General features: G+C 38.1%; 1 protein-coding gene across 2 annotated transcripts in view; it reads left to right on the top strand.

Annotated features, from left to right (window-relative positions):
- The window catches only part of VPS13C (vacuolar protein sorting 13 homolog C), an 88,150-nt gene that overhangs the window by 36,982 nt on the left and 24,541 nt on the right, over positions 1-26,627 (top strand). For both annotated transcript variants that reach the window (XM_068144030.1, XM_068144029.1), the window contains 30 exons: positions 540-656; positions 1,682-1,785; positions 2,119-2,286; positions 2,905-3,209; positions 3,520-3,667; positions 4,504-4,612; positions 5,047-5,180; positions 6,431-6,587; positions 7,258-7,337; positions 8,118-8,177; positions 9,023-9,188; positions 9,590-9,706; positions 10,207-10,310; positions 10,757-10,924; positions 11,299-11,603; positions 11,967-12,111; positions 13,125-13,281; positions 14,528-14,655; positions 15,208-15,377; positions 15,918-16,156; positions 17,108-17,337; positions 18,022-18,114; positions 19,096-19,461; positions 20,787-20,876; positions 21,284-21,439; positions 22,379-22,643; positions 23,432-23,592; positions 24,139-24,260; positions 24,508-24,802; positions 26,133-26,522. In XM_068144030.1, the coding sequence (XP_068000131.1) occupies positions 540-656; positions 1,682-1,785; positions 2,119-2,286; positions 2,905-3,209; positions 3,520-3,667; positions 4,504-4,612; positions 5,047-5,180; positions 6,431-6,587; positions 7,258-7,337; positions 8,118-8,177; positions 9,023-9,188; positions 9,590-9,706; positions 10,207-10,310; positions 10,757-10,924; positions 11,299-11,603; positions 11,967-12,111; positions 13,125-13,281; positions 14,528-14,655; positions 15,208-15,377; positions 15,918-16,156; positions 17,108-17,337; positions 18,022-18,114; positions 19,096-19,461; positions 20,787-20,876; positions 21,284-21,439; positions 22,379-22,643; positions 23,432-23,592; positions 24,139-24,260; positions 24,508-24,802; positions 26,133-26,522 (5,249 nt within the window). The remainder of the gene's footprint in view (positions 1-539; positions 657-1,681; positions 1,786-2,118; positions 2,287-2,904; positions 3,210-3,519; positions 3,668-4,503; positions 4,613-5,046; positions 5,181-6,430; positions 6,588-7,257; positions 7,338-8,117; positions 8,178-9,022; positions 9,189-9,589; positions 9,707-10,206; positions 10,311-10,756; positions 10,925-11,298; positions 11,604-11,966; positions 12,112-13,124; positions 13,282-14,527; positions 14,656-15,207; positions 15,378-15,917; positions 16,157-17,107; positions 17,338-18,021; positions 18,115-19,095; positions 19,462-20,786; positions 20,877-21,283; positions 21,440-22,378; positions 22,644-23,431; positions 23,593-24,138; positions 24,261-24,507; positions 24,803-26,132; positions 26,523-26,627) is intronic.

Below are 26,627 nucleotides of genomic sequence, written 5' to 3'. Positions count from 1 at the left end.
CTTAATACTTGCTTTCTTGATACCTTGGTGTTGACTGCCTGTAATAGGCTTCCAGGGTTTGACATGTCTTATAAACTTGAAGCTTAAAAGAAAACTTGGTACATCAGGATCTTTGAATAGGAAATATTGAATAAGCTGAAAACCCCCACTACTGTGAACCTATTCAGTTATTGACTTAGTTTTAAAAATAAGTATACTGTACAGTTTATTCTCTCTCGAGCCAGCAGTTGCCCATAATTTAAAAAAAGATAAAACTGTTCCAATAAAAAGTCATCACTAGATAGGTGTAATATCAGACACAGAAAAACAAATTCCAGTATGTTTTGCCCTTTTATCAATAGAGCTGTCTTCAGAGAGGGAAGTATATTGCTCTAAGAAGAGAGTTTACAGACTTAATTATGGTAGTGGTGATGAAACAAATCATGGGAAGTAAAACTAAGTCATCTGAATGTCAAAGAAAAACCCCAAACACTCTCAGGAGTTGAAGTAAAACTATGAATTACATGTACCTTTTAAAATATCCCCCTCTCTTATTCTAGTAGCTAGACCTTCCAAGGATAAGGATGTTTTTGACTTCAAGCTTTTTGCCAAGCTGGATGCCTTCTGTCTAAATATTTGTGATGAGAAGAAGAATATTGCGGAGATCAAGATACAAGGTACTAAATTCTTTGTTAGTATTGACTGATCTAGTACTTTAATTACTGCTTTGAAAGTCTCTGTTTCCAGAACTTAGAAACTTTGTTTTGGTGATGCTATGTGGTATTTGAGGAATTACTTCTATTTATTTTGTTTTGGATATGGGAAGACTGAAATTCCTTGGATCAAATAGAGGTCTGTTACTTACAGTCCCTTCAGCAAGGGATGTGCTATGACTTCCTGTATTTTGGAAACAGATGACAGAATCCAGTGCTTAAGTATTATTTAAGAATTTATTATAAGCCTGCAGTGTGCCCAGGTGGCCAGGGGGGCCAATGGCATCCTGGCCTTCATCAGGAAAAGTGTGGCCAGCAGGAGCAGGGAGGTCATTCTGCCCCTGTACACTGCACTGGTTAGGCCACACCTCGAGTACTGTGTCCAGTTCTGGGCCCCTCAGTTTAGGAAAGATGCTGAGTTGCTGGAGTGTGTCCAGAGAAGGGCAACAAAGTTGGTGAGGGGTTTGGAACACAAGCCCTATGAGGAGAGACTGAGGGAGCTGGGGTTGCTTAGCCTGGAGAAGAGGATACTCAGGGATGACCTTATTGCTCTCTACAACTATCTTAAGGGGGGTTGTAGACAGGCAGAGGTTGGTCTCTTCTCCCAGGCAACCAGCACCAGAACAAGAGGACACAGTCTCAAGCTGTGCCGGGGAGGTTTAGGCTGGAGGTTAGGGAGAAGTTTGACTCAGAGAGAGTGATTGCCCATTGGAATGGGCTGCCCGAGGAAGTGGTGGAGTCACCATCACTGGAGGTGTTCAGGAGGAGACTTGATAGGGTGCTTGGTTGCAAGGTTTAGTTGATTAGGTGGTGTTGGATGATAGGTTGGACATGATGATCTTGAAGGTCCGGTCTAGTCTATTCTATTCATCTCTTAAAATTTTTGAGGAATTTAGCAAACTATTTAGACAAAAACTGGTGTCTTGTCTCTCTACTCTGAGTGTTTGCTAATGTTGCGCAATACTACACTTTCTCTCTTTGTTTTACAGGTCTAGACTCATCTCTTCTCCTTCAGTCAAGTCGCAGTGTATTCTTTGCCCGACTTAGAGACATAGTTGTTACAGATGTTGATTCAAGGACCCTTCATAAAAAAGTACTGAACCACAAGATTTTAAGTTTTATTTGGTTCTTGGTGGGTTTGGTGTGTATACAAGTGAAATGTAATACATATTTCATCTTGTACAACATGCTTGGTTTCTCACAAATAACTCTTTTCAAACACAATACATGGTAAAGCATAATTTTAATTTGAGAATGGATGTCTAAAAAGCTTTTCTTTAGTTAGGGATTTTTTTGTTTGTCTTTGTTTTTTCTAAGAAGTACAACTCAAGTATCAGGTAGGCTGATAATACATGTAGTTCTTCTCTGTGTTAAGGCCCTTTTAAATAAGCTCCTGATGGCTGGTATGTACTGTTTATCTTTCTAGGCTGTGTCTATTGTAGGAGATGAAGTTTTCAGTTTCAATCTGTCATTAGATCCATATGCTACTGAGGGAGAAGCCTACACTGACATGTCAAAAGTGGATGGTACTGTGTCTCTGAAAGTAGGCTGTATTCAAATAGTGTACCTGCACAAATTTCTCATGTCTCTTCTGGTAAGTCATCTTTTCCTTTGTGTGTTTCTTCTGTGTTCTCTTCCTTCTTTGTGTCCTCAGTGTTAGTGGTAACAACATTCTGAAAAGTAGATTTAATTTTTTCTTGTTTTATTAACAAGCTTTGATAAAACTACTGCCCTCTTCATTTTGGCAAAAAGCTGAGTTCATTGCAAACATCTTTGAACTAATATTAGAGGTAAAACTTCCTGTGAGGCTAGATGCCATGAGGACTGCAAATCCTAGTGGTGGCTTTTTCAATAAATAGTGGGCTTTCTGTCAGTCAGTACTGGCTTTAGCAGGTATTAGTGTTCACTGGGGTCAAAGAGGAACTTTTAAAATGTCCCCAAAAGCTAGTGAGGTAAAAGAATCTTACAGCTAATGAAGAAAGAAAAAGCAGACAGATTTAAAGTGAGTGGATTGTACTGGTTGGTATGACATGAGCCTCTGTTGGGGAGATCATGACAGAAATCACTCAGTTGTCCTTCCCCAGGGAAAACTTAACACAGTAGGCAGCAAAATTGGTGGTTGGTGTTGGTTGTGGTTGATGTTGTAAAATGACAGAGCAATTTATATTTAAAAAGCTCTTTACAGACATTTCTCTTCAACTGTTTGTTCTAGACCTTCCTGAACAACTTTCAGACAGCTAAGGAGACACTGAGTGCTGCTACAGTCCAAGCTGCAGAAAAGGCTGCTACCAGTGTGAAAGACTTGGCTCAAAGGAGTTTTAGACTTGCGATGGACATTCACTTGAAAGCACCAGTCATAGTCATTCCACAGTCCTCAGTTTCCCCCAATGCTATAGTAATAGATCTTGGCTTGATTAAGGTTCAGAACCAGTTTTGCTTGGTGTCTCCAGAAGGCAGTTCACTTCCTCCAGTCATTGACAAAATGGATGTGCAGCTGACAAAGCTGAAACTGTCCAGGTAAGGCATACTTCACTAAGTTGTATCTTGGCTAATCGGTAATATTAACACTACATAGGATATTAAACCAGTGTTCCTTAGAAACCGTGGTTGCTGTCGGTGTCAAGTATTTAATTAAAATGTAAACTTGTTACCTTAGGGGCAAGTAAATCAGTAGTAAAACAGGATACTGTTCTGGTCAGGAAGTTGCTGAAGCCCAAAGAGACAGAACACTGGAGATGTAAAGATATTACTTTGAAAATGTAATCCAAGACTTGAATTTCTAACTTCCTCACCGTGTGCTCTGCTTTTTTTCCTGTCTTGCTTTAAGGACCACTATAGAGACAGATTTGCTACATCCAGATATTCAGATACTTCACCCTATTAATTTAAGCCTTTCTGTGAAACGAAATCTGTCTGCAGCTTGGTTTCACAAACTACCAGTTTTGGAGATCACAGGGTGTCTGGATACAATGAATGTAAGTCTTGTGAACAAGTGGTGTGAAGCTTGTGATAATACTTCGTGTAAGACAAAGCTGTATGTATTTCTGGACATAAATGTGCAACAAGCTGCAAAGATGAAGTAATTGTAGAGTGATCTTTCAGAGGTGCCAGCAGGGTTTAACCTACCTGTGAGAATGTAGATACTTGAAAGTATGATATAAGCCACCTGTACTGCTGGGTGCATATTTTAAACTGAGAGAAAAGAAAGAGAAGACTGAAAGGGATGTCAAGGAGTCTTGTTTACTTCTCGCTATAAGGCAGGACCAACTTAAATGTTTTTGTGATGAGTTCTGAGTGAGTCTTTTTGTTTTCCTCATTTTAAAAACAAAAGCCTGAATCTTCTTGAGAGAAATTTAAATTCATGCAACTATCTGCCATAGTAACTCCAGCTTCATAACTTTCCATCTCCCTTGAATAACCTCAACATGTTTTGTGGGTTTTTTTGTGGTGTATATACAAATTTACATATATGTGCTTATATACATTTAGATATATAAGTTCATATAACTGTTGGTACTTCTTGGATGAAAATGGAATTTGTGTCATGAAGCAGCACATTATTTGTAGGAAAGCATTAAAAGCATAGACTGCAAGGCTGCAATATATAGTGACACAGCTTTAGAAGTCATGACCACCTTGCATTTCTTGATCTTTTAATAGTAAGTGGTTAAAAGAATTTCATTGCATTGTTTACGGAATTCTGGTGAGTAAGCCTCTTCTTGCCAGACAAGATTGTTATGCACTGCTAGCTAGTAGTAAGTTTAATAAACCATGTGTTTTTTCTTGAGAACTGTGATCTCCAATTCTATAGGTTGTGTTAAGTCAAGAGGACTTGAATGTCTTTCTGAAAGTGTTGATGGAAAACCTTGGTGAAGCAGAAGAAAAAGAGATACATGCAAAATCAGTACTGCAAGAGGAAGGTCAGAATTTGTTTGTCATGAATATTAAGTGTATTAGCTTTCAGTACTAATTACAGCATTTATTATCTGGAAAGCAAGCTTCGATTTGAGAGTGTGATGTGTGACTGATTAAACATGTCTTAATTGTCAAGGACAGTGTTCATACTTTAACACTTCAGAAAAGCAGAGATGTTAGAAGGCTAAATCTGGTAATTGTCAGTGAAATTGTCAGGGAACTAGCAAGGTATTGGAGATAATCAGAGTCATCTTTTTGCCAGAACTTGCTTTTATTTCTGTCTTTTACTCTGAGGTAAAAGGATCTGCTTGTGGAAATGCTGATAGCCTATCTGAGGTCTACATAAGCCATTTAAAACAAATGATAGAATTGGATCTGTTTCTTGAGCTAAAGAAATGGTGGCAATTTTCAAAGTTAACCAATTTATTGAATACTTCAGGTAAACCCAAAGAAATGGAGAAACTGCTTCTGACACAGGAGAAGGGTGTTCCAGAAGAAGCACTGTCTGAAAAAACCCCACAAACATTAAATGAAGATGTAATCAATATGCTACTTAATTTTGAAATCAAGGAGGTATGTTGCCATCTCTGGAATATCTAATCAGTGTAATGCTTAAAATCTTCTATAAATGAAGAACTTTTATGTTGAAACATTTGTGCCCTTGTTATTTGCATAGCTTGAAAGAATCAAAGGTTCATTTATGTTGTTTTCTGTTCTCTGCTGCCCTTCCTTCCAGACCAGTGTGATTTGTATTGTTTTTCCCATCATCAAACTCTCTATGTAGCACAGCATGGAGTCTGACTACAGAACTAAAGCATAGCTTGACAAGGGATAGAAACTGCTAGGCCAACAAAAATAAGTTCTAGCCAAATTAGGTGCTTAGGAAGAGACTGGATGGGGTGCTTGGTGCCATGGTTTAGTTGATTAGACAGTGTTGGATGATAGGTTGGACTCGACCTCAAAGGTCTCTTCCAACCTGGTTAATTCTATTCTATAAATACTACTTTTGAACCTTAGCTGAGGAGATAGAATGCAGTTACACCTGTTCATGATAATATAATAGTATCAGTCAGGGCTGGAAGGGACCACAAGGATCACCTAGTTCCAATCCCCCTGCCATGGGCAGGGACACCTCACACTAGATCAGGCTGGCCAGAGACTCATCCAGCCTGGTCTTAAACACCTTCAGGGATGGGGCCTCAACCACCTCCCTGGACAACCCATTCCATGGCTTCACCACTCTCATGATGAAGAACTTCTTCCTCACATCTAGCCTGAATCTCCCCACCTCCAGCTTCATTCCATTCCCCCTAGTCCTATCACTACTTGATATCCTAAGAAGTCCCACCCCAGCCTTCTTGTAGGCCCCCTTCAGATACTGGAAGGCCACAGTAAGGTCACCTCTGAGCCTTCTTTTCTCCAGACTGAACAACCCCAACTCCTTCAGTCTGTCCTCATAGGAGAGGTGCTCCAGCCCTGTGCTCATCCTTGTGGCCCTGCTCTGGACACATTCCAGCACCTCCACATCCCTCTTGTAATAGGGGCTCCAGAACTGGATGCAGTGCTCCAGGTGGGGTCTCACCAGAGCTCAGTAGAAGGGGAGAATCACCTCCCTTGACCTGCTGGCCACACTTCTCTTGATGCAGCCCGGGAGCTGATTTGCTTTCTGAGCTGCAAGTGCACGTTGAAAGCTCACACTGAGCTTCTTGTCCATCAGCACCCCCAAGTCTCTCTCCTCAGGGCTGGTTTCCAGCCAGTCACTGCCCAGCCTGTATTTGTGTCTGGGATTGCCTGGGTAGCTTATTTTCCTTTCTGTATTCCAGGTTGTAATAACCTTGATGAAGCAGGTTCAGGAGGAGAGGCATCCATTACATGTTCTAACTGTGCTACAGCTTGGAACTGAAACCAAGATTAGAAATCATGAACTGGCTGCAGCAGCTTATCTGAAAAAAATTATGATGAGATGCATTGAAATAAATGGTAAGTCTTCTAGAAAACTGATGTGCAATCAGTACAGTGTGTGCAGTCAGCTTTTGTAGCAGCAGGATAGCCTGGTAAAAAATAATAATAGGGGGCATAAAGGGGCAGAAGGTTGCAATCCTCTGAAATTTAGTTTCTGTTAGCATGTTTCACCTCAAAGCAAGGCTTCGGTTGCTAGAGTTTGCTGGAGTTAATTTGACTCAGTTGTCTGCTTCGAGTAGGAAAGGCCATTCCCAAAAAGTATTTTGCCTGTTCAGAGCATTTTGATGACCTCCCGAGTCTGTTATATGACCAGTTCTGGCCACCTTTGAAGTCCAGTGTGCTTTCTTGACTGGTCAAGTAACAGTTGATATTGAAGTAATTGAAATTGCCATGCATGGATTCAAAGTAGAAAAGTATGGTTTAGAATATAACAACTTAGATAGGAAGGCAAAATGAATTGTAGGAATGCAAATAACATCCCATTCATCTTTTTAAGATAAGAATAAGTTAATTTTGGCTAGTTTAATTAAAAAAAAGTCAATACAGCTACTGCAAGATCAGCAGCTTCTTAGTTTAAAGAAATGTATATACAATTCAGCAAGAATAGTGTATAACTGATTAAGAGGTAGCTTTAGGTGGAGCAAAGCTTCTGAGGAGAAATACTTCGGTTTTACTTCTTTATTTACAGACTCAAAAGGAGATCCTCTTTGCATCATTAATTCTTCAAGTGAGACTGATGAACATCTTCTGAAAATGGAATACATTAAGGTTTCAATATCTTTTAACTGAGATTATATGGGGAGTAAAATATGGTTTCCATACTTAGCCTGTGTTTGAAAACTTACCTACCTCTTGTTGCAAAGACCTGTTTTGCAAATTACCATTTCACTTCACTTTCCACTGTTTCCATATACTGCTTGCTTCTGAATTCAACGCAGTTACCACAATCCCACATAATTTGTATTCGTTATTCCCCATGAAAAACAGAGATTAGCACCTTTGTGAAACTTCAGAGGTGATGTAGCCTTTCCCTTCATAAGATAGGTGGCTCTCTACAGGTGAGGAGTGATGTGTTGCTAGGTAGAGCTCTTGAGCTTTCGGTTAAAAAAAAATAGTGCCCTTCAAAAACTGCATAACTAGCTAATGGGTTTAGAACCAATGTGCTACTCATACATTCATCTTATAATGCTATATTTTTATGTAGAGAAAAACAAGTTAGTTTGTTCTGACAAAGTGGTAAGCATAAATTCATCTAGTTTATATAGATCTTATGTAAGACAAAATTTTGTAACTGACCAGCTGAACTTTGAGAAAATACATGCTATGAAATGTCATTGAGTAGAGCCTTGTGAATAGTTCATTCTCATTGCATCAGTTGTGTGCTTTATTTGGAGAACTTGTTTCCTCAGGCTTCATCACTTCATTTTGTTTTCTTTTGCATTGGGAATAATCCCTGTGTGTGGTAAAGTAAATTAATTCATTTAATGAATTCAGTTAATTCAACAGAGACTGACTGTGTGCTTGGGCCTTTTTTTTTTTTTCTATTAGGCTGATGCTGATGGCCCAGATTTTGTAACTACTTACAAAAGCACCAAGCAAAACATCAATGTAAGTACTGCAAGTAGTTAATTTTTAAGCTTTTCAAATAGTAATAGCTGTGTAAACTTGCTCATTGCCTACTTTTTATCTTCTCATTAAAAACTAAAAAAACAACCAAAAGCCCCCGACCAAACAAAACAACAGAAAAACCCCAACCAAACTTCAAAATGCAGCCCCAAAAATAAACCCCTGTCTCTCATCATTAACATTTACTGCTCTATAGTCAACGACTTCAAAGAGAAATTCAGGAGGATGAAAGGTGATTTGATTTTTTTTATACAAGTATTTAGGTGTGGGGTGGAGCTTGCTTCTTGACAGCCGTATGTAGCATTTGAGGTGGCTGAACTACTTTAGAGTCAGGAAAGCTGACATATCTTAATTTATCAGTAAACTCAGCATTTAACCAAGAGTTGCTTTGGGCTAGGAAGAGTTGGCCAGCTGATGCTAGGTTTCACTAAGTAATATTGGCTATAGTAGTTGCTACTTGTATACTGTCTGGCTGCAAATTTTACACCTTTTGTAGCATTGTGGAGAACTAAACATTCATGCACATGGTTCAGAAGATGTCACCATTTCAGGTGAAAGCATCACGGTCTATTTGGTGGAAAAACAAGGCATGCATAACTGTGTGGGGACAAAAAAAATCTTGATTAAAAAAAGATACATATTGTTCAATTTCACAAGTATCTCTCTTCCCTTCCATAGTGTTAAGTCGAAGGAGATGGAAGAGTGAGATATTTGTGAAATTGAACAAGATGCCATTTTTCTCACTTACATGACAGTTCCTCTGAGTTGTTGTGCAATACACTGCTACTAAATAACAAGGTTACTTTGTATTCTTGCCCTCATTTTAGGTCATCTTTTCATGTTTGGATATAGTACTTCATACAGAGGCTTTGTTATCCATCATGAGTTTTCTCACATTCAGTGTTCCATTGGGTGGTCTTCCCAGCACTGATAAAGCATCAGATCACAAGCCTCAAATAAAAGAACAAGAAAAAGGAAGTACTCTTGTACCAGGTACTATAAAGTCTGTAGTTCTGTTGCTTAACACCATCTAACTTTTGGTTTCAAAAGATACCATTTCAGGTGAAAGCATCACAGTCTATTTGGTGGAAAAACAACACATGCATAACTCTGTGGGGAGAAAAAAATCTTGATTAAAGAAAGATACATATTGATGAGAAGAAAAAACATCATCTTGATTGCTGTTCACTTGTGTTAGTTGGTGACTGTTCTTGTGCCAGAAGAAAGCTGTGTTGTAAAAACATTTGTTTCCCATCTTTGCTAATAATTACCAATGATTTCTAGGGAATAACTGCAGGTTGTTTTCTGAATGCTTCATATACACACAAAAGAAATCTAACATTTGTTTTAAAAAATTGATTTATGAAGTTATGTCTCCTGTGTTTCCTACCCAGTGTCTAGTGATGCAGCCCATGATGATGTCTGTGAATTAAAACTTACTGCAAAGCTAAATACGTTCAGCATTGCGGTGTGTGATCAGACCTGTGGAATTGCAGACATTAGAATACAAGGTAAGGGGTTTTGTTTAAATATTAGAATATATGGTTGTAGCAAGAAATATGTGAGTCCTCTCCAGCCTTTCACTTTTGAAAGGCTAGTGTGTACACTATAGATGTCGCTGTAAAATATAGTTAAGTATATTAAGAGTCAAAATACTTGTGAGCAATGATGTTTGACTTGGAAAAAGAAGGCAATTATTTTCTATGTGGAGTAAAATGAGAAGAAATGAAGGCATTATGTTATAAATAACAAAAAAGCCCATTTTTTCATAGCTATATTCTGGACATTGTTGGGGAATTTTTACTCTAGACAAGACCAATTCATGTTGGCATGTTTGTCATGTGTAGTAAGGTGATAGCTTCTGTCTTGTGCTTAGCATAGCTTTTTGTGTAGTGGAATGCTGGATTCATAGTTATTCTTTGCATTCAGTAATAAGTAATGCTTCTTTTCTAAAAAATGTGTTTACTTAATAAATGCACTTCAACTTCCTGTCTTTTTTATCTCAAATCAGGAATGGATGCATCTGTAGCCATGAAACCTAGAGAAATTAATGTGTTCTCCAGACTTGAGGACATTATAATTACGAATGTTGATCCAAAAACAATCCATAAAAAGGTGATGTGTTTTGCAGATGAATGAACAGAAGTACCTTGTTCTTTATCTAATGGCAGCATTGTGGTTAATTTGCTCTGTTGTATAAGGCAAAGTACAATGTAATGTACCAAATATTAAGAAAAATTTCATTGGTTAATTTTCTTTATCTCAGGGAAGCAAGACCTGCTTTCATCCAATATTTAGTTTTAATCATATTAGCATCAATGTGTTAAAGTCTGAGTTACATGATTTAGATATGAAATGGGCTATAGATAACCAAGTGAGAAGAGGCATACTGTGAAGTAACTGTTTTGGTTTCCTTTTGTGCCTAGCTTATGTATGTCAAAGTATTGCTGATAAGTTGCAGTTGATTTGTTTGTGGTAATATTTCTTGCTAAAATCTTAAGCTGTAATTCTATCGCAGATAACTGCCTGAGAGTAGTAACTATGTGAACTTAATCTTCTAGGCTGTCTCCATAATGGGAGATGAAGTGTTTAGATTTCACATGTCACTTTATCCAGATGCTACTTCAGGAGAAGCCTATACTGATATGTCAAGAGTGGATGGTAAAATGTCTCTGAAAGTGGGCTGCATCCAAATAATTTACCTGCACAAGTTCTTTATGTCTCTTTTGGTAAGACATTAGTTTTAGTGCTTTTCTTGACATTAAGTGTTGGGAAGTTTTTGTTTGTATGGGTGTTTTTGTTTTGTTAGTTGCTTGATTTGGTTTCGTGTGTGTGGTTGGTTTGTTTGTTTTTCTTAAGTAGTCAGCTGTTTGTGACCTGTACTGGTGAGCTGATGTAAAAGAATATAGAAATGTTTTGCTGAAGTGGTGTCGCGTCAGGTATGTTGATATCAATCAAACTATGGGCAATGTCATAATTGAAGTACTAGCTTCATATTTGTGCCACAGCTGTACTATTTGTCTTAAATTTTGTCTGGGCTCACCTATTTTGCAAGGCTTAATTGCTTTCATACAATGCCCACTTTTTTCACTTTTTTCAACAGAACTTCCTAAACAATTTTCAAAGGGCTCAAGAAACCCTGACTACAGTCACTGTCCAGGCAGCAGAAATGGCTGCTTCCAGCATGAAAGACTTTGCGAAAAAGAGCTTCCGGCTCTTAATGGATGTCAACTTGAAAGCTCCAGTTATAGTTATTCCTGAATCTTCAACTTCATGTAATGCTTTGGTAGCTGATCTTGGCTTAATCAGAGTTCAGAATGAATTCAAGCTGGTGTCTTCGGATGAATCTTTACTTCCTCCAGTCATTGACAACATGCTTGTGCAGCTAACGCGTTTGAAATTGTCAAGGTACACATGGAATTTTCTTCTAACTTGAAAATTATTTATAACAAAAATGGATTGATGTTCCATGTGCAGCATTGTTCCATTATTTAAAGATGACATGCAATGAAAACATACTAGAAACAAAAAAAGAAAACCAACCACAAACTAAATGTAGGAGTACTTTTAGATAGGGACAAAAAGGATTGATAGGATACAAACAGAGTTCATCTAAAGTGCGTAACTGGGTGTGTGTGCATATAAGCATACATCATTATAAATTTCATAATACACATACCCAGAATTCAGGGAGATTTTGTTTGATTCAGGATGTTTTTGGTGATTCTGCGACTACTAAATATTTTTCTTCTGCTTCCACTGTTTTGGTAGGTGCATTGTATCCACAGATTCTCAAGGAGATTCTGAAATTCTGTGTCCTGTGAGTTTGACTTTACTTGTCCAGAGAAATTTAGCAGCAGCTTGGTATCATGAGACCCCAACAATTGGTATTAAAGGAGATCTAAAGCCGATGCAGGTAATACAATGGCAAATCAGAGCAATGTGAAAAATTACTTACATTCTCAGTATAGCTTGAAGCCTTGTTAGGGAGCTTTGAAAGTGATTGCAATTTGTATTCTTCACAGAATGTTAAGACTTCCAGCTTGACTGTTGAGTTTTTGTATCTCTTAGAGTTTGGGTATTATTAAATAGGTTTGATGCAGCTGCATCTAAATGGATTAAAACCTATTTTTATTTTCCTGGGTGTCTGTTGGAGCTATCCTTTGACTCAACAGCTGGTAGAGTCATTGAGGTTGAACTGATTTAAAATCTAGATTTCAGATTTTAAATTGCTTACTCTGTAGTCTCGTTGAGTATTTAGGAGATTTATTGAAAATTTCAGTTCAGTTTCAAATTCTGGTTGATATAGTTGCAGAGGTAGGGATTTGCTTTCTTCTACGTGGGATTTAAGGTGACAAAAACAGGCTGGGGAACCTGTTAGTTGTTCATGACCTCTGTTTTGTTCTTGTCTGTGCTGTGGCCAGATGTAGCATTGGTAAAGCACAGAGAAATAAGATACAGAAGCAGTGAAAAAAGCTAAGTGCAGAAAAATTATTCTAGCATGATGTATTGAGGGCCAAGTGTCGCTTAGTACTGATTACAGTTTACATGATCATGTCATGTCACAATTGAAGTCAGATTCATTAAAGGCCTACTGAATAACAGTTGCTTTAGCCCATACAATGTGAGTCTTTGCTTATTTGGTTATGTTTCTGGATTACTGAATTGTTAAGAATGGCTTATCATCATTATTATATTTAGCAGGCAGAGAGCCTTTGAAGGGCCCGGAAGTGTTTAACGTGAGCGTTAGTTCTTTTTGTAACTTCTGTTCATAACAAATGATATTTTAGAGTGTCTTGGCCAGGACCATTTTGACTAGACAGCTTGTTTATGGTGGAAGTGACAAGTTGTTTCTTCTCAACATTAGAGTACAGTGTTGGAAAGAAATATTGCCACCAAAACTCAAGTTGTGGGTTTATCACTTTACAGATTGCACTCAGTGAAGATGATCTAACTGTTGTCATGAAGATTTTACTTGAAAACCTTGGAGGGGCTTCTTCCCAGCCAAATACTGTGCCAGAGAACATTGGAGATAAGCAGATAATTAGAAAAGGGAAAGTTCCAAATGAATCTGATGTCTGCGAGGGTACGTTAATTCAAAAACTGAATATGTTTAGGGAGAGGACTGTCTGCAAATTCAAGCATTGTATTTATCTGATGTGCTTAGAACGTGGAAATAAATTATTTTACACATGTTGCACATGTGTATGTTGTCCATGGAAAGCTATGGATAAGAATCAAGACACATACACTTGGCGCCATGGTCTAGTCATGAGGTCTGTGGTGACAGGTTGGACTCGATGATCCTCGAGGTCTCTTCCAGCCTTAGTGATACTGTGATATTGTTGATGATCAAAAGCTGTGGTAGTCTGTTTTTTTGTGATTTAGCTTTCAAAGTATGATGTTCTTCAGCCTGTATCAATGACTCTTATCAGTTGCAGGTGGTTTAAAGAAGAAAAAAGCCGAACTAACTGCACCATAATGTTTATGCACAATTATGAGAAAATCAAGGATGTTATTGGTATTGAAGGAATGTGTAAATGTAAACAGTTTATATCTGTAGATGAAAAAGTCATTATGACTTCACCAAAATCTTTTTTTTGTCAAGATCCTAATATTCTAAATGCAGAAAAATGACAATTCAATCAATAGTCGAATGACTATAGTATGTGAAGAAACTGGAAGGAAGAGTAGTGCGAACTCTTTGAGCAGTCTTGGTACTTTCTGTAGCTCTTAATTAGAGCAAATGAGTAACTGCACTAAGATAATGACTGCCATTTTCTTGAGGTTCTTAAATCACTCTATGCAGTGAATAGAGTATCATAGTATCATTCAGGGTTGGAAGGGACCACAAGGATCATCTAGTTCCAACCCCCCTGCCATGGGCAGGGACACTCCACACTCGATCAGGCTGGCCAGAGCCTCGTCCAGCCTGGTCTTAAACACCTCCAGGGACGGGGCCTCGACCACCTCCCTGGACAACCCATTCCAGGGTTTCACCACTCTCATGGTGAAGAACCTCCTCCTCACATCTAGCCTGAATCTCCCCACCTCCAGCTTCATTCCATTCCCCCTAGTCCTATCACTACCTGACTACACTGATACTGAGTACACTGATACTGAGTAAATATATGAGTTTTTCCAAGTAGTCTTCCAGGTTTAGAGCTTTTATTCTTTTTGTGACTTCCTGATTTTAATTTAAAACAAACCAAAACTACCAAACAACCACCACCACCAAAAAAAAAAAAAAGAGCCAAAACCTGAAGAACCGAAACCCCCCTTCAAACACAGTGTTCCAAAGAAATGTGAAAATATTTTCTTTTCCTTGACAGGTCCTCTTGCTCTTGGAGAAAAACCCATTTCTGCAGTTCAGTCTTCTGAAGAATGCTATGCAACACTTAAATTTGACTTTAATTTTGAGTCACTTTCAGTAACTCTCTACAATAGTGATAAAAGTCAGGTTCGTGATAGAGCTTTTACCGTACATATGAGGGTGGGGAACTTGTGCTTCTCACATGGACAGAATGCAGGATAGTAAAAAAAAAAGTTTTGTTGGTTGTGTTTGCTTTGTGATACTTGCCTTATGGAGCTAATGTAACTTATCTCAGAACTTTGTGGTGTTAAGAACAGAGAATGTTCTTGACTTGAAGGATTTAAGTTCATTTCTAGAAATCACACTTAAAAAAGGTAATAAACTGAAAAACCAAAACCATCCACTGCTATGATGGGAGTGAAGCAATCTGGTAGGAGGTTCAGATGGATTCTTCTTTGGTCACATGTTCCGAGGAGCTGCTAGAAATGTGGTGAAGAAACAATTTTACTGCAACTCAATTTAGTCTTTGTTTTCTCAGTGGGTTTCTTGGACTAGTTTGTTTGATTGGAGGACTGAGGACAGCAACAGGCTAATCAGATCCTTCAGTTAATGGATCAAAATTGACGTGGATGGCAGCAATGGAAATGTGCTTATTACTTTGTTCTGTGGTAACTAGTCCTACTATTTCTCACCATGTAGAAGTCTCTGCTTTCGCTGCATAGTGACAAATTACGCCTTGGTGAACTCCGTCTGCATCTTATGGTATCATCAGGAAAGATATTTTCAGATGGCTCAATGGATATTCATGTTGAACTCAAGGCGTGTACCCTGGATGATCTCAGGGAAGGCATTCAGAATGTGACTGCAAGGTAAATTTGAGTGCATCAGAAGTGAGGAAACTTCATGCAACTTGAGAGAGACTCTGTTGTTCTTTAATTGATTTTCTGTAGGATTGGTAAAACTTAGCAAAGCTGTCAGTTGTTGCCTTTAATGCAATGTGCTGAAGCAATAAACAAGATAATTTTAATAGTGATAAGCAAGCTGCTTATTGATTTATTAGATTATCTAAAACAAAAGGCATACCTGGGAGGCTTCAGTATTGCAGGAAACTGTGTAGAGTGGGTAAGTAGAGAGCAACCAGCCTCAGCTAGAGGTCTATATACTGACACTGATTTCTACATGCTGTAGACTTAGTTCCAAAGCTGTAGCACACAAATTTCAAATGGAAATTTGACGACTTCTGAAAAGTCTATACCCTCTTACTTATGCAGGAAACACTGATTCCTGATGTTGTAATTTTTCTGCATGAATGGCATGGGGAGGAAGACGAGTACTATTTACTCATCCTTGTTTTTCTAGATCTGTGTGTCATGATGTTTGAAATATTTCTTTTTAAACTTGTTTTCCAGAATGATAGACAAGAAAGATGACACAAATGACAGTTCTATGATAGATATAAGCTACAAGCAGGATAAAAATGGAACTGAAGTTGTTGCTGTCCTTGACAAGCTGTACATATGTGCCAGTATGGAGTTCTTGTTGGCAGTAGCAGATTTTTTCATTAACTCAATGCCAGCATCCTCAACTGAAAGATCTGCACAGATGCAATTAAAGCATATTGCTTCTGGGAAATCCAAGCCAGAAACAGGTCTGTAAAACTGATTTGCAGCTCCTCACCCCCTCTCCTAATTTACAGACTTCACACTGAAAATAAATAATATGGAAGTTTTTAAGATGCTGTTTTGCTGTCAAATGTAATAAACTAGTTTATTTCTTGCCATGATTAAAATGGCCACAGCCTTCCCATTCTTTTGGGGAACTGGGCAGAGTGGTAGGAGTGAACCTTAGGTTTTATGAATTAACTTACTAATGCCAGCAGTTCCCTTCCTCTTCTCTTCTGTTGTTGGAGATACTTACAAGTCCTGTGATGAGGGAAGGAAACACATTCCAGGCAAAAGGCATTTGTAGGGGTTGCTCAGTACTACCCAAATGTGTTGCAGGGTGCAACTCACAATGCCTAGTTTTCTTTGCTTTTCCTGTGGTGTACCAGGCTGCAGCCTGATGCCTGCTCTGTTGCAGAGGTGTGATATTCTGATAAATCCAGCAAGTGTTAGGTGTAAGTCACTTAATGAGTCCCAGTTTGTAGGAGGGGCACACTATGCTGCCTGTCTTTGAGAACCAAAATGACTTGCATAAAGTAAGTCAGAAAATCTTTCTTTTAATTGAGATAAATATAAATCAATTCTCTTGTCCTATTTGGAGATTGAGTAGATTTTCAAACAAGAACTTAGTTTGGTTTCCAGTAGTAAATCTGCACCCTGAAGAAGTTAGTTACTTCAGCTATGGAGTCAGAAGGTAACTCTTTTCAACCTGGCTTTGTAGAGCTAGTTCTTAAGTGTATAGAGCTAACAATGTCTGTATTTTTATAGTGTTGAAACAAACAAAAAATTGTGTAAGAATAGAGTAAAAAATGATACATTGTGTTCAATTTCTATGGATAAAGTTATGTGGTGGTTTTTAGGCATCATTTAGGTAACGCGTATATAATAACACATGTAAACCTTTAATATTGATGAAGTTTTAAAATTTATCTTCACAGAAATGTCTGTGTGGCCCAATATGACAGTAAAAGCTGTGATCATGGATCCAGAAATTGTGTTTGTTGCTAATTTGACCAATGCTGATGCCCCTGCCTTAAAAGTTTCCTTCCAATGTGACTTTTCTCTGACATCTGGGAAGGTTGCACAAAGGATGACTGCTCAAGTGAAGGCCTTCAAAGTGTTAGCCTGTGCCTTTCTCAAAGATAAGCAAGACAAGAATGTTACTACGGTAAGAAAGCTTGTTTTCATAGAGAAAAACCTAACTAGAAATGTTAGCAGGTGTGTCCCTCCGTTGGCATATCCACAGCATTCAGAGAATTCAATTTCTGTATTGCTGATTATTATGAAGATAGGAGGTCTGTGGTTTGCCATTTAATGGTTCATGAGTAGGTGCTAGACTTCATCAAACAGGTCAGTTTAAAACCTGTGTAGTTCATTTGTAAATAAAACATTTCTTAGTGAAGAAATGATTTGAAGGGTTTGAAGACTGCAACCTTTCTTACTGCTTAACTTCTTGCAGCAGAGTGCTGATCAGCATGTTGTTTGCAACTTCATCTGCTCATTCTTGGCATGGAGCGTTGAGCCACAAATCTGGCCTGTGTGGTTCATCTCTTCTACATTTAGTTCTGTTAAGGATTCTGGGTTCTTTTGACTATGTGTCAGTCTGCTGTGTGTGGGGTTTTTGTTCTGTGTTCTACAACTTATGTCAAAAGCTTTTATTTCAATAATATTGAACCTTCCAGTATGGAATGGCTCTTGTGCAAATTTGAGTGCTGGAATGTAGCACATCAACAGCATTCTTTCCATAGAGTTACTATGAAATATGTTGGGTTTTTAGTCTTTAGGATTGAAAAAATCAGGGCCATTTGAAAAGAGTCGACTACAGAAGTTAACTTAATTATTTTTTGCTCAGGTGTTGCGGCCGTGTTCTTTGGTCATGGAAAATATGATGCATGTCTCAGGGTTACAGACTGTGGTAGTAACAATAGAAGAACTTACTATAAAGGTAAGATTGTTATTAAGACTGCCTTTGGAAGAAGAGGTGTGTTTCACAAGCTGTAGCTTGAGGGCTTTTTAAGTTTATACATGGGTATTTAAAATTGTCTCCATTAGTTTAATTCCAGAACTAGGCATTTACTCTTTTTAGAGCTGCTCTGTTTGGGGGAAAAAGGAATTACACAGTTCTTGTTTTGGCAATCTCTTAGCAAAAATGGACTAATAAAAATACTTCAGATACTAGGATTTCTGTCACCAATTCCCTGCAAATTTATGAAGCAACCCTTGTTCTTGCAGACACCACTGCTATCTTTCTCTTCAGAAACTTTATAAGCAGGAACACACATACACAAATACATGTGAACTTCAGTCTGTTAAAAAGATCTCCAGAATCATGCACAATGTGGAATAAATGAATCATTCTGTCTGTAGTAGAAGTTTGAGTGTAATTTGTTCATTGCTACCTAACAAAGTTCAAAAATTTGTATTTATCATCTGAAAATGTGCTCTTAAACCATAAGCAATAGTACATTTTTCATATAGTATAAGGCTTTTGGCAGATGTACTGTACTGCTCATTGAGGTGGTGGTATGTGTAACTCTGCAAACATGCTGGTTTGAACATCTTAAAGGTCTTAATGAATTCTCATTTTGCAGTGTAGTAGGGAAAAGATGGACATTGACTGCAGTTATGGGGGTACCACATACCACTAAGGGTGGAATCCCAACCTAAGAGTTTCACTCATGACCCTGAGAGATTTTGAGGTAGGAATTAGGACATTTTCTAGGAAAGGATAGGAAAAGGACATCCACAAATAGATTATTTTGTTATCTTGAGTTTAAGTTGCATCTCATACAAGGGCCTTTAATGTTGCGTACCTATACGAAGAACCCAAGAGTTATTTGCCCCTTCCATGTGTTGTATATTTTGAATGGTGATCAGTTTTAAAATGTTTGGGGCTCTAAAGAATTTTTTTTTTTCTTGATTCAAGATCTCACCCATAATTCTGAACACTGTGATGACCATCATGGCTGCCATAAAACCCAAAACAACAGAGGAGGGTTCTAGAGGATCAACTGAAGTTTCTGACAATTTGTGGCAAGTGAAGCCTCTAGATCAGTACAATGCTTGGTTTCTTGGTGTTGATATAGCCACAGAAGCAACAGAAACTTTTAAGGACCGTGAACATGTTCTGAAACAAGAGAAGTTTGACATTGTGGTGAAATCAGTTCAGATCACCTTGGAATGTGGTCTAGGACATCGGACTGTCCCTCTGTTGTTAGTAGAATCTGTGTTTTCAGGTGTTCTTAAAAACTGGTCCTCACTGATGGAGGTCACTGCTGATATGTCATTGGAGGTATGTAGAATCTAACTCTTAGCAGTTTAAACTGCTTCTGTACGTTTCTTAATGTCCAAGGAACCTTGATGGGGTGCTTGGTTGCATGGTTTAGTTGATTAGGGTTGGATGATGGGTTGGACGTGAGGATCTTGAAGGTCTCTTCCAACCTGGTTTATTCTATATTATTATTCTGTTCTATTATTCTAAATTGTACTACTACTAGGTCTTCAGTAGTCAGGCAGATAGGACTAAGCATAGTGTGGTTTTTACAGAAACTTTGCAATGAACAGTAGACTTTAATGACGATTTCTACTTTGATATAGTCTAGTCCTAGAAGTTTCTCTTTGTTTTGTGCATATACTCTTTTTATTGTATGTACAATGAGTTTAGCTTAGTTGAATATACAGATTACCATTTTCTTTTTCTCTAGCATTGTGTTTATTTGTAAGATAGAATTTAGACTCTTAACTCAGTCCTTCCTGCATCTCTGTAATCACACCATGTTTGTTTTGCCAACTATTGCAACTCTTCCTCAAGATGTGGTCATTTTCAAGATGATCTAAGTCTCTTTCTGAGGCAGCATGTTAATCTCATACAACTAGATGTGCAGCTGCTCTGTGCAGTAGGTTAACTACATCTTAGTTCTATTTTGTCAGTTTACCAAACATTCGTCATATGCCATACTGGACTGGGTATACAGGCAACCTTCTTTAATTGCTAGGAGTGCATAATGAGTTTGGAAGGTATATGCCTAATCACGTGTAACTGGAAGAAGTCACTGTGTTTCCAGAAGAGGGTGTGGGATGAAGATGATAGCTGAAATGGAGTGTCCAGAACTATTTGGCTCTCACCTTCCTTTCAGCCACTGAAAATCTGAACAGAAGTAAAAATGTAGTTTAGGCTATGAGTTAGATAAATGACTCAAGGGGCCCAGATTGAGACTGATGTTTGCTCAGACAAATTATTTCATAGTGCAATGAAATAATTATGACATTGAAGTTGCTGATCTCAACATCATTCTCTCAAATGGTGTGGGAGAGGATGGAAGTAGGAGAGAGATGTTAAGTTATGGCATTAAAAAGATAAGTTACTGGACTGTCTGCACTAAAAGCAAGCCAGGTAGTCAGCTCTTCAGAAGTGATGTCACTTACAGAAAATGTATGATATATTACAGTTCTGCATGTTCAGTGTTTTGAAGCCATTAGAAGTTGATGTTAGACTGCCAAAATGTGACATGAAGAGTGATTGTTTTCTTACTGGTATTTTTCATGGTAAATGCTATTGGAAAGAACTCAGTCCTTTGTCTTCTTGCATGCATTATTTGATTTTGATTCTTTCTTTAGATGCATTATTACAATGAATCCTATGCAGTGTGGGAGCCGCTTATTGAACGAATTGAAGGAGGAAAGAAGCAGTGGAGTTTAAAACTGGAAGTATGTAAACATACTTGAAACTATGTGGAAGAATTTGCATAGTTTGCTTTCTCTTAAAAGTTTTGTGTGTCCTTTTGAGTGCTGTTGCTTTGACCAAGCTATACAATTTCACATGGGAAAAAACCCAACAGTATTAGGATATCTTAAATCTTAATTTTTTTCTAAGTAATGTTAATTGTCCAGAGCATGGGAAAAATGTGTAAGCACACAAACTGAGAGGAAAGAAAAGAACTAACTTGCCTTCAATGCAATTTTTGTGGTGTGTAGGGTGTTTGAGATTGCTTACAAAGGAAAGTAGGTTTTCTTTTGCTTGCTGAAATTGTGAAGTGCAGGTCAAGTTTTTACCTGTTGTAATGTATAAGAGAGAAATCTGTGTTCATAACTGCCTAATGAAATTTTTGTTTTAGATGAAGACTAATCCTGTCCAAGAGAGAAGTTTGATGCCTGGAGATGATTTCATTGTTCTTCCTGAGCCACAAACTGCAGTTCATATCTCTTCAAAGGATACAATGAATATAACAATATCCAAATGTTGTCTTGCTGTTTTCACTAATTTAGCCAAGGTAGTCCTAACAAGCAGAAGGTGCTACATTCTGATACATTATGATTTTTTTGTGTGTTTTGTTTTGTTTGTGTGTGTGTAGGAAGTCCTAATACTTGTAAAGAAAAAGAACTTTCTGTTCTGCCAGTGACAAATTTTATGTAGCAGACTGAGGAGTTTTGCTCTGATTAGTATTTTAGGGTTAACAAAGTAGTGCTAGCTTTCAAAAGAAGCAATTTCTGCTCTGAAATGGAAATTTACTTCCCTTTCATTTTTTGTCAGCTGAATACTGAGACAAGTGTGTAGTTTAGGACTGATCTTCTAACTGTGGAAGCATAATGTCCAGTGTGTTTAAAATACTTCCCCCCCTATTTTTCTTGTGATAGTAGGTGTTCTTGTGAATGGCCTGTGCTTTTCCCCACTTTTTTTTTTATAAAGGAAAGACATTTATGGTTACTAAGCCAAACTGATTTTCCTCACAATGTGATTTATGCCTAATCCTAAACAAGCAACAATTTTCTAAATTAGTACTTGCTTACACTGTATGCCTGTATTGGCAGTCTGTTACTGTGGCTTTTAGTAATCAAACAAATGTTTGTAAGTATAAGCTAACATCAAATACGAAGTATGTACATGGTGAATATGCTTGGGATTTCTGTGTTCCAGATCTCATTTTTCTGTTAAAACCCAACAACTGTTAAAAACTCCCTATGGAGTATGAAGTTTTACTGTAGCATCAACATTTGCTGCCTATTACAGAACAATAATGAAGATTTCTGAAAGTAGCTTTTACTTCCCTGAAATACTCCTGTACGAAGCATAGATATTGCTGCATATATTGCACTTCATTCCCTCCCCCACCCATCCCCTTTAAAAGACACCTTGGACCTAGTTTTAAAGCCTTTATATAAATGTTGTTTTGGCTGTGTATGTGTGACATATACTATGTTGATAATTACAGGCATTTTCAGAAGGCACTGCATCCACATTTGACTATTCCTTTAAAGAGACAGCGCCATACATAGTGAAAAATGCCCTAGGTGTTCCACTCAAAGTGCTTCCGAGTGCCAGTTTTCGAATAACTGGTTCAGCTGAAAAAGAAAACATGAATACTATAGAAGTTGGTCAGAGCATGGAACTGGAATACTCTTTTTATGAAGCACCCCAACGAGGAAAGCTGTCTACATTGCACCGACAAGAAAGTTCACTCTTCTCTTTAACTTTAGGTATTATGCTTTGTATTGTGACATGTTGAGAATGGGCAGATGGGGGAGTTGACATGGTTAAATTCAGTGTGATCTATATTCAGTTGAAGTTTATTGTGTTGATACTGCTTCTGAATACTGATAGTAATTAAATGAATTCAGCCAGCTGCTGGACTTGTTAAAAGGATGTGAAGTTCCTTCTCTCGAGTTTCTCAGAGTGAAAAGTACAGTATTTTTTTCCTAGCCCTTTGGAAGAAATGGAGAGCATTGTAGTGGAGGCATTGATAAAACATCTTACAGCCTCATGGGATGTGGGCTTGTTGGTCCCAATGCCTGCTCAACACAATCTTCATTTGTTATATCTCTACTACCATTTGGCTTTCTGTAGTTACTCAGCTGAGAGTAGTTATGATTTTTCTATGCTTTTAGCTTTGCTGGAGAATACTCTTAGGGGAATAGGATAGCATAACTAACTACTAATACATAATCTGGTGTTTATTTTTCCATCCTATCGGATATGACGGTACTAGGCCATGATGCATTTTCAGTGTTGCCTTTTAGCTAACTGAATAAATACCTTCATTTGCTATATTTAACATGCTATGTTTAAATCTTAATCATGGTCTTGAAGAATGTTCTGACCTTGAAGCTTTCCTTCAGTGGTGCTCAAATACCATTTTGAGATGCTTTGGCCAGAGAGTGCTTTGGACCTGGTTGTTGCTGGGTTTAGAGAAGCTGAAGTGTTATTCAGATGGGAAATGATGATGTGATTTGCCTAATTAAGACCTTTGTATATTTTTCTATATTAGAACTTCAGGCATGTAAAGAAGTGGTAAATGTTCCCATAGCCAAACCAGGTCGACGATTGTACAATGTACGAACCAACCTTGCTGATCGTTCAGACTCAATCATTGTACAGATAGATGCTACAGAAGGAAACAAGGTTGTTACTGTACGATCTCCTCTGCAGGTAAAAATACAACCACAGCTACTGAAAGCCTGGAAGCCTTGATCTGATCTTCTCTGAGTGACTTCACTTTTCTTCCTTAATGCATTTTTTTGAGGTTGTGCTTTTCCAAAAAGTTACTTAAAGGCAAATGAAGTTTTTTACTTAATTTGTGAAATATTTTTTTCTTTCTGTATTCTCTGTGTGTGTACTACTTCTGTGGATTAGCCTTTTAAGCATGTTTTTCAATTCATGGAATTCAAAGTAGTATCATTTTCTCATATTTGCTTGCCTATTGCTTCTGAATTGTTTGTTACTATGGCACACAGAAGTCCATTTTCCAGAGGAGTTTAGTTAACTCTAGTAATGTTGGGATGTGGCCCTGAGCAGACTGATGTAGCTGGAGGTGTCCCTACTCACTGTTGTTGGACAAGACGACCTTGTAGGGTTCCTTCCAACCCAATGCAATCTCTGAATCTGTGAATCTGTTTTCCCTATTGCCGTTCATACTTCTGCCTATAGAAATTTGTCCCATGGAAATGTAATGAAAATGATGCATTTTGATCCTAGATCAAGAACCATTTCTCGATTCCATTTATGATCTATAAGCTGGCTGTAGACTCCAAGTCACTGGAGCCAATTGGCATATCCAAGCCAGAAGAGGAATTTCATGTTCCTTTACATTCATACAGGTACACTTTCTGTTCTCTGTGGGGCTAATCTTTGAGAGATGGGATAGTCCACACAAATACAGCATTACTGTGGAAGCTTAAATTTGCATTTGGAACTTTTCCTGACTGGACTAAAACTCCAAAATACTACCTTTATGCAATTAGCATGCTGGAGAAGTCCTTCAGAATGTTAGCAATTAGTTGAAAATAGGTGTAATTCCCTGTCTTGGTCAAGCTGTTGTGTACCATTACCTTTCTTCTCCCATAGGTGTCGTCTCTATGTTCGACCAACAGGAATGGTAGAGGGTCAGTTTCGGGAGTCCACGACTTACATTGCCTGGAGGGAAGAGCTACACAGGAGCAATGAAGTGAAGTGCTTATTACAGTGCCCAGCCACTGTGGCAAATTTCTTGCCTCTAATAGTCAGCTCAACGGCTGTGCCTGATGAACTAAATTTTATTTCACCTTCTGGAGAGGAATGGGATCCTGCCTACATTATCCACCTTCACCCTACACTGACTGTGAGGAATCTTTTACCATACGCCTTGAGATATTTACTTGAGGTAGGTGATTTTATGGTTTTATTTGTAAATCCTTTACTTGATTTTCTGTAAGGCTATATTTTCTTAGAAGTGGAGGTGAATATAGTATAGAAGGTACTGAATGTTGACGTTTGTATTTTCTATTGTAAATGAGCGAGTCAGTTGATGGATGAATTCTGAGAGTTTTGGTGCTTAAGTGGGTTTGATTTTGGTGTACCTGGCCAGTTCCACCTTGCTCCTTGAAATATGAATCCTGGACCTGATTGGTCTTTCTCTTTTCTTCAGAGATCTAGTCTGTATTTTGCAAGGTATCTTTTGTTTCACAGGGGGAGTGAAATTTCTGGAGCTTTCTTCTCTGTGGAAAACGTACCTCATGATTCTGACACTAATTCTTTACTGAGGACTATTGTGAGATCTCCCTTGTACAAACTGGAAGATTTCTTTGGGGGATGCTCTGCAGACAGTGTTGATTTCTTTCAGTGTTTTCAATACCTAGTATTCCTTCATGAAAACAGAGTGGTTTTAGTAACTAGAAAAGATGTGAGGATTGAGAAATATCATCTTAGTTAATTCTCTTTTGTCCTATTTGTATAACTGGCTGTGGCATTCATTTAACTGTTTCACTTCTGTCCAGCATCCTAGTGGCACTATTTCCAGTTGTCCTTACTTTCATTGGTACTTCAGTGTTCAGATTCACAGAATGTAGGATAGAGTGCTAATGCCTTGACTGAAGAGCTCAAAAGTAGTAATTGAAACCTGTTTCTGAAGTTGCTGTAGTACCTGTAGATAGGTATATGTTGATGATTTTCATACCCTTCAACTATAATCAAGCCTCACCACTGCAGAATATGGTAAAATTTACTGTTTCTCAGTAAAAGTTAGGAAAGCTGTTGTTGAGGAAAGCTGTGCTACTAAACCTTGCACCACAACTACTGGATTTCTGCTTTGGGAGTTCTTTAATGTGAAATGTCTTGGCTGTGCATGTGCAGCACAGCCCAATTCAATATCATGTCCAGTATTGGAAGTATATTGATAAGAATGCACTGCTAAAATACATTGGAGATCATGGAGGTGAGAGGGAGGGAACAGAGGCAAGGGATACATTAGGACTAGTTTGTCTTCCTGAAATGCAGAGCATAGCAGTCTACACTGTCCCGCAAGCCAATTGCAACTGATCATGATCCCAAATTATTCATAGGATCAGGCTCAAATAAAAATGAGTGGAGACTGGACATGTAGGACTGAGATCCGAAAAGCATGTATCTTGCAACAGGAGAATAAAATAGTGGGTTTTGAACACTTAAATTTTATTTATTAAAATCTTGATTTGCCCCTTTTAATTTTGCTGCAGGGAACAGCAGAAGCTCGTGAACTGATGGAAGGGAGTGCTGCGGATGTTTTTCATTCAAGGATCAATGGAGAAATAATGGAGCTTGTGTTGATAAAATATCAAGGCAAAGATTGGAATGGGCATCTTAAAATTTGTGATGGAATGCCTGAATTTTTCCCTGTGTGCTTCACATCCAATTCTGCGACAGCGATGACAGTGGATATTTACATACACACTAGGCGAATTGGAAGCCGTCTGATCTTGTCTGTGTTCAGTCCTTACTGGATAATCAACAAGACTTCTCGTGTTCTTCAGTATCAAGCTGAAGACATTCATGTGAAGCATCCAGCAGACTACAGAGATACTGTTTTGTTCTCCTTTAAAAAGAAAAATATGTTTAGTAAAAATAAGGTATGCGTATTTTAGGCTGTGGTGGTGGTGGTGGTTTTAAAATCCTGTGCTGAGGGAGGAAACACACACATACACACAGACACTCTCATGCATGCAGACATAATC

This window comes from Melanerpes formicivorus, unplaced genomic scaffold (genome assembly GCF_026170545.1).
Source record: "Melanerpes formicivorus ecotype bairdi unplaced genomic scaffold, bMelFor1.0.p_v2 SCAF_10, whole genome shotgun sequence".
Taxonomy (NCBI): Eukaryota; Metazoa; Chordata; class Aves; order Piciformes; family Picidae; genus Melanerpes; species Melanerpes formicivorus.
Note: the sequence above shows the minus strand (reverse complement) of the source record. Positions and strands in the feature narration are given on the sequence as shown.